The 7,316-nt window shown below is 39.3% G+C and overlaps 2 protein-coding genes across 3 annotated transcripts; one reads left to right on the forward strand and one right to left on the reverse strand.

The window, feature by feature from the left end:
* Positions 1-2: 2 nt before the first annotated feature.
* Positions 3-3,506, forward strand: LOC136269002 (heat shock 70 kDa protein 12A-like). The gene is made up of 3 exons (XM_066064470.1): positions 3-540; positions 608-832; positions 1,915-3,506. Exons 1-3 carry the CDS (start codon positions 52-54, stop codon positions 3,376-3,378), a joined length of 2,178 nt encoding a protein of 725 aa, XP_065920542.1. The 5' UTR covers positions 3-51; the 3' UTR covers positions 3,379-3,506.
* LOC136269004 (uncharacterized) lies at positions 3,371-7,300 on the reverse strand. 2 transcript variants are annotated; one of them, XM_066064474.1, is made up of 19 exons: positions 7,159-7,300; positions 6,745-6,825; positions 6,597-6,700; positions 6,419-6,500; positions 6,257-6,365; positions 6,181-6,205; positions 6,055-6,122; positions 5,918-6,003; positions 5,763-5,857; positions 4,879-5,057; positions 4,606-4,678; positions 4,483-4,545; positions 4,404-4,417; positions 4,223-4,349; positions 4,108-4,171; positions 3,971-4,056; positions 3,831-3,924; positions 3,679-3,785; positions 3,371-3,623 (listed from the first exon to the last, which is right to left on the reverse strand). In XM_066064474.1, the coding sequence occupies exons 2-19, from the start codon at positions 6,753-6,755 to the stop codon at positions 3,541-3,543; spliced, it is 1,470 nt and encodes a 489-aa protein (XP_065920546.1). In that variant the 5' UTR covers positions 6,756-6,825; positions 7,159-7,300; the 3' UTR covers positions 3,371-3,540. The 2 variants fall into 2 exon arrangements, with proteins under 2 accessions (XP_065920546.1, XP_065920545.1); XM_066064473.1 differs by lacking the exon at positions 7,159-7,300 and adding an exon at positions 6,982-7,135.
* Positions 7,301-7,316: the final 16 nt, after the last annotated feature.

A 7,316-nucleotide genomic window follows, 5' to 3' on the forward strand; every position in this document is an offset into this window, starting at 1 on the left:
CGTCTGTGTCATTACGTGGGCGAGTTTAATGTTTTTCCGATAGCTTTTTCAATGGCTTTGATTAAAGGCAGTCCAAAATTCGTAAGATATATTACTCCAAAATCACTGAAAAGGACCATCAAGAGGCATAAAAGTGCTGGAAATGTAACTCAAACTGCTGGAACAACTGGATTTGACTTGGACAGCATTCCACTGAATGATTGTTTAAAGTCTGCGACGCTTCGAGGCTCAGCCCCGCCCGAGAGCTCGTACCAGTGCCCCTACCGGGTAGTATCAGCCATAGACTTTGGAACCACGTACAGTGGATATGCGTACGCTTTCAGAGAGCGTCCAGATGACATCCATCTAATGCGAAGGACTGATTCCAACGAACCAGGCTTCGGCTATCACAAGGTTCCGTGCATACTGCTGCTGGATGAAAATGGTGTGTTTGACTCGTTTGGAAACGAGGCAAGGGAAAGATATCACGATATGGACGAGGAAACAGCCAGAAGATGCTACTATTTTGAGAAGTTTAAGCTAGCATTACACTTTACTGAGGTACATTCATCATTTTAATGCTATTATTTGATCAAGTAAATTGTCCACTTTTTATCCCTTGCTGTAGGATCTGCATCGTAATCTTGAAGTACGAGCTGCAAGCGGCAGAAGCATGCTGGCAGCTACTGTATTTGCACATGCAATGAGATACTTTGGTAAATGTTGCCTTCAGGAGCTACAAGAACAGACCACGTCTCCTGCAGTGACTGTGGAAGACATTCAATGGGTGATAACTGTGCCAGCTATTTGGAGGCAATCTGCCAAACAATTTATGAGACATGCTGCTCTCCAGGTTAGCTTGCAGACGCTACAGTGGTCTATCTTGTGGTATGTTGTGTGGTTTGCTGCATGCTGTGCTGGGTGCATTGTTGTCATAGTAGTAATAGTTATCTCATGACATTAAACTGTTATGGTTAATATTATGAGTATGTGAACATTCTAGCATGCAAGCTTTGTGTCTCCTGCAGAGGGGATGACGGAAACCTTGGCCAATGTCATGATTTAGTTAATGTTCACTAAATCAGGCCACATAAACTTAGTTATTCTCATCCACGTGTACCAGAATAATAAAAAAGCTCAAAATAGTGGGTTCCTTGGATACTGGTACCATTATCCGATTATTTGATACTGATATTTGTTTAACCAATATAAACATTTATATTTACCAAAACTTAGATTCAGTATGTTTTGTGTAATACTCTATTTCATCTAATGATGTTTTACTGATGTGCTACATATAAACTATAGTCAAATAGATCCAACTAAGGCCTACACAGTAATTGTCATATCTGAGCTAGATGATGTGTTACATTGTAAAATAAAGTACTCCAGCTAGATTTACCACATTAACATGAGTGCAAACTTGTATAGTATCTGGCACGGTTGCACCTTCATACTGTCAATACATTCATTAGCTACACTTTTGCTACTTATTTCCTGCCATAGGTATGTATATATAGTTCTAGTCTGGTGCTGCTAAATCTTAAGCTACTGGCTTATTGATGAGTTTGGTGGTGCTTATTGTTAAAAGGTTTGTACACTGGACTTGAGCATACCACCACTACAAAATCAATCAGATCACAGCATTTGCAATTACTACAGAAGTTGGAGTCACGCACATGCATGAATAAATTGGTTAAAACCCACAATACAACCACTATAGTCTATAAATAAAGCTATGGCACTTGTACCCCGTTGACAGCTAGGTGCCTGTAAAGTCAACACTTCACTATAGTTACAGGCATGCTGTGACTTACCAAGTAGGGGTTTTGTAAGTTAAATGTAAAAATCCATCTATTAAAGCATTGTGAGTGTCTGTGCTGCATGCATTAGTACAGTATGATCAGAAATAATTTATTTTGTGTCTCTCAACAGGCTGGTCTCATCAGTGCTGATAACCCCAGCCAGTTGATCATTGCCCTCGAGCCTGAGGCAGCTTCAATTTACTGTAGAACGTTGAAGTACTTTGACTGTGTCAATGACCAATCCCCAGATATCCCATCTCCTTTGTTGGAAGCACGAAGGCTCACACCTGAGAATACAAGATACAGTAGTTTTTCAGGCTTGTATTCATCACCACCATGCAGTCCTTTGAATAGCTCAGGTAACAGCAGCCAATCGTCGGTGTTCTCCTCCTGGAGTCCTCCTCCAACCACGAAAAGGTATCTTGGCCCTCGTTCTCATTCTGTGTCTTCAATAGACAGAAGAAAGAAAGTAGCTTGTATTCAGTGTGGCACAAGATACATGGTTGCTGATTGTGGAGGTGGTACCATTGACTTGACTGTGCATCAGTTAGAAGATGGAGGGTGGTTAAAGGAGCTGTATCGAGCTTCTGGTGGGCCTTGGGGTTCAACTGGTATTGATCAACAATTTGAACTTCTGATTGGTGACATTTTTGGACGAGATTTCATGATGCATTACAAAAGCAGATGCCCTGTTGGTTGGATGGAGTTAATGTGTGGATTCGAAGCCAAGAAAAAATCTGCCAACACAACTAAGTGTGTCCCAGTTAATATCTCATTACCGTTTTCATTCATAGATCAGTTCAAGAAGTTCACACGTAAAAGTGTAGAGCAAGCTATCCAGGCACACAACTGTAGTGACATATCTTGGTCCTCACAAGGGATGTTAAGATTGCATACACATGCTCTACTCTCCCTTTTCAATCCACCAATTACAACTATCATTCAAGACATTATAGCCATCTTACAGAAGCCAGAACTTATTGGAATCAAGTATTTGTTTATAGTCGGAGGCTTTGCCGAATCACAAGTCTTACAAGAAAGAATTCATAAAGCACTGCTAAGTGAGATCACCATTCCCCCTCGTCTCATTGTTCCTCAAGAGACCAGTCTCACAACACTAAAAGGAGCTGTGATGTTTGGACTTCAGCCAACAATTGTGAGAGTACGAAGATCAGCCATGACTTATGGTGTTGGCATTTTAAACAAGTTTGTTCCAGGTAAACATCCCGAAGACAAGAAAGTCTACAAAGGTGGAGAAGCTTGGTGTTCTGATATATTTGACACATACGTGTTTGCTGATCAGCCCATAACTCATGGTGACACTGTTACCAGAAGCTATACACCTGCACAAAGCAATTTACAAGAAACTGTCATCACTATTTGTGCATCTGAAAAAGAGTTTGTCCAATATGTGACTGATGTTGGAGTGAAGAAAGTTGCCGAGCTTAAGTTGCAGATGCCAGGTAGTACCAGAGGGAAGCCAAGGGAACTACAGCTAACAATGATGTTTGGTAATACTGAAATTACTGTACAAGCAGTGGACCGATCAAGTGGACAAATTGCGCATGCCTTTGTAGACTTCCTGCAGAGGTAACTTTTGTGTGTGTGTTTTTTAAAGCATTAATGTCACAAATCCACATATACTAGTATGTATGCATGACATTGTATGTATATGTAAATACAATATACAAGTTTAAAAATTCACAAGATACAAATTTAAAATGCCATGTTTATATAATTTTACCACTTGGAAGTTTCAAAACTCAGACCCCTTAGAAATGATGATGTCACCATAAGGAACATCCTGGTGAACACAGAGGACTTGCTTTGATGCCAAGGCTAACAACATACATGCTATTAAATACCTGTATACTGTGAGTGAATGCTTGTGTACCTAGTATTTGTGAAAATCTTTTAGCTGCTATTTTTCTTAAACATGGCTGTGGTAAAAGGCTAGAAAAGTGGATATCATCTTTGCCCTCCATCGTGTGAACGACTTCCCTAATGAAGACACTCAATTACAGTTGAGGCAAATGTTATAGTTACCGAAGTGCATCATGTAACTGTACATTGTGACCACTAGTGACACTAGTATCACTTTCAATATCTGAATCATCTAGGCTAGGCAAACTGATATCTCCTGTCGTACAACATACATAATCTGGTACGCACAGTTATAATTGTACCTATATCCATGTCAAATTCTGGCTCATCCATTATTGGAGAGAGGTTCCCCACTGGAACAACTGCCTGGTGAGGCGTTTTATGCCTGCTACAATGAGTGTATACGTACTATAAGCAAGCAGGTAGCATGGCTGCATACCTCTGAGTTGATGTAATCTCAAATTCATAATTGCCCTGAGTACTCAACAAGGATGAAGACTGATCTAAAATGACGACATGTAGACATTAAATATCAAGTACCATTTGTGATCTACCATTGACTGGTGTCAGTTGGGATAGTCCTCCTTCCCTAGATTCCTCATACGAAGCTGTGCTGATGGAGTACTGACCCCTCAGTATTTCCACTGAAGATTCTGAGCCATCTTCTATATCATGTATTGTCTAAATGACAAGCCATTTGGTTAATGTATACATACAAATATCACAATAGCGTACCTCAAAAGGGTAATCTAGTGTGTGAACACAAAACATGAAAAAAAAAAGTTGAGCATAATTGACAGTAAAATTGTCATACCAAATAATTCATCCTTAGGTATACTAGCATTTCGCTTCCATATCTCATCTAAATGAAAGGCTCCTATGACAAATATAACATGTAAAAATACAATTGTACAACATGTAGTATGATAATATATACCTTTATGAATAACAGAAAAACAGTTGTTATCAAATAGTTCTTTTGGCTTGGCTCTACTGCACAACTGTTCTTTCTGCAAGTAAAGTACACACTAGTACACAATACCTCAGTGCTAGAATAGAGCTCTGACCAATTTCAGCAGTTGGCCAACCAACACCCATTTTGGTTACAGGTACATAAGGAAGCATTAAACAACCTATGAAAAAGTTTCTATCTCCAAAGATTGCTGACCCTTGTTCCTAGCACTGGGATACTATTGTATGATCTACTCACTGACTGAAGTAAGCATTCAGGAGTTCTCAGACAGTCAGAAATGCTGGTGTCACTCAAAACACGTTCCTTATCTCGACGAATTCTACGATTGTGCAATCGCCTGTGTCTCAGTGGCCGTTGAACATGGTCAGGAGTGAGTTCTTCAAGCACAAACTTTGTAGGACTCGACACTAGAGGAGCTAAACAACAACATGACTACAGAAAACAAGATCTCCTTGTTGTCTGTGACATAAGTACCACCCCCTCACTACAAAAGCATGTATCATCATTCCCTAGGAGCAATGTGATTACAGCGGTGTAGCTACATTTGAGGTATCTGCCTTGTTAATAGTAAGGACATTGTGTTTGATTTTTTATACAGGCAAAGATTGAGATAGACACTCTAATAGAACAGTCAGGAATTCTGATAGAGCAGTCACATTAACCGTGACTCTGCTTCAATTGCCCACTGATCTTTTTTCAGACACGCATACTTTGGGTTTGCAAAATTTCCCTTTGTACAGTAAAAGAAACCTACATTCCCTCAAGTCTAAGGCAGTACTACAGTTGAATAATCTAACTGTATTTCCTGAAGTACATATCTGAGCTATTCTAACAGTGGTGGCAGACATTTGCTGACCAAACCATTTTCCTGGACAGACCTTTACGTGATCAGAAATGAGACAAAAAAAGGACAAAGGAAAGTCCATATAACATATATTGTATCTCCTGCAGTACACCAAAAGGTATAGTCTGGCCCAACTAAAAATCAAGCCTGTAATGTTTGCCATTACTGAGTATATTTGACAATCAGTCATAAAAATCTTTCACAAAATAAAGTAGTGTTTTTCAGTACAAGCCCATCCATTACTGAAGGCCTTGCTAGATATATGCTACCATCTTACTTTCTTCTAGCTGTCTTAAAGAGCCACTTGCTTCATCATACAAGAGCACAGAATCATTATGAGGATCACAATGAACATTCATTGTCTCCAAATCACTAGACAGTTGTAATACAAGAAGCTAGTATAGTGTTGTGTATTCATGTGTAACACATTACCCAATAGTAGCAGGCTGTTCATCTGCATTCTCATGTTGATCAAACTGTAGACAGGCGTCACCAAAATTGTCATCGTCATCCATAATCTATTGATAAGTGTTATTTGACACATTAATGTGTCCACTACATACACTTACAGATGTTGAGCAACTTGGAAAGTCTTCCTCTTCCAGTGTTATGTCTCTCAGATCAGCAGTTTGAGAGTCTAAGGATGCAGGTGCTTGTTGAATATACAGACACATGTTTGTACAATTAAATAGTACCTGATATTGTCTGAAATTCACTTTCCTAAAAATATACCATGTAAAATTTATGTGATAATGCTACAAGTTAACATACTGATGGGAACTCAAAATCACTTATGGACATGTTCAAGACATCCGCAGTGCTCGATAATAACCACGCATTGAAGTGAGCAAACGGGTCACGCAGGGTCACAGCCTCCAATCTGGATGGAAAAATAAACAAGTAAAGGTCACTACAACAAGTGAAACACAGCACCTATTCTTTGCTTTTGCAGGTGGCAAATTAATGCTGTTATTGTCCTTCTTCTTAAGGCTCTCCCAAACATGTCGTAGATCAACTACCAAGATACAAAGCCACACCACATTACATGTGATGTTTTGTGTAACCAACAACTACTAGATTAGAAACATACAATACAGTATGAATTACTAACCTAGTAAAAAATACATTTGCTTTGAAAACACACGGGAAATTCCAAGGAGCAGTTTTGATGATAATCGCAGAGCATATGGTCTTGAAGGCTCCATAATTTCATCACTAAACAAAAACTATATTATACAAAACAATGAACCCTCTCATACCATATCTTCATAATGTTGATGCTGAAATACTCTCGCTTTGTCAAAGCAATGCTACCAGCTCCATCAAAATTAGCTGCAATCCTTAAAATAAAAAAACAAAAAGGTATCGTAACACTGCATATCAAAAAGTACATACAGCCTTAGAGGTACTTATCATGTACAATAACAAGCTGCAGTACCAAACTCTTCATAAAAGTCCCAAGAAACACGTTATTTGCACTGGCCAATACAACTTACCATATCAACCCAAGCTTGCCCTTCTTAGACAGAATCTCAGAACAATAAAACATTCCAAACGAAACACTCTAAAGTATAAACTTAGTGTATAGGTCACAAAAGTACTAGTACAGTAAACAAACAGGTCACAGCTCAATTAATTGTTAACAGTAGACAGTACTAGTATTTAGCACCAACTTTTCACTGTTCCGCCTATGGCGAATACGCAGTGGCGGGTGTTCGGTGTACTGTCTTCATTTGCTGTTGGCTAAATTTGACGCGGGTCGGTGTTTCCAAAAATCCGCCAACTTCATTCCGCGAGAACAGCGCGCTCTCTCCAAAACCCAAACCCACAA

Source organism: Dysidea avara, chromosome 10 (assembly GCF_963678975.1).
Source record: "Dysidea avara chromosome 10, odDysAvar1.4, whole genome shotgun sequence".
NCBI classification, from domain to species: Eukaryota; Metazoa; Porifera; class Demospongiae; order Dictyoceratida; family Dysideidae; genus Dysidea; species Dysidea avara.

What these genes read in the sequence shown, in the direction of transcription:
- LOC136269002 (XM_066064470.1), top strand. Translation starts at nt 52, where the DNA reads ATGGCTTTGATTAAAGGCAGTCCAAAATTCGTAAGATATATTACTCCA. An exon ending in TAGCATTACACTTTACTGAG is followed by an intron (nt 541 to 607) that starts GTACATTCATCA and finishes CCCTTGCTGTAG; the next exon opens with GATCTGCATCGTAATCTTGA. An exon ending in TGAGACATGCTGCTCTCCAG is followed by an intron (nt 833 to 1,914) that starts GTTAGCTTGCAG and finishes GTCTCTCAACAG; the next exon opens with GCTGGTCTCATCAGTGCTGA.
- LOC136269004 (XM_066064473.1), bottom strand. Translation starts at nt 7,034, where the DNA reads ATGTTTTATTGTTCTGAGATTCTGTCTAAGAAGGGCAAGCTTGGGTTG. An exon ending in ATCAACATTATGAAGATATG is followed by an intron (nt 6,701 to 6,744) that starts GTATGAGAGGGT and finishes GTTTTTGTTTAG; the next exon opens with TGATGAAATTATGGAGCCTT. An exon ending in GCAAATGTATTTTTTACTAG is followed by an intron (nt 6,501 to 6,596) that starts GTTAGTAATTCA and finishes GTATCTTGGTAG; the next exon opens with TTGATCTACGACATGTTTGG.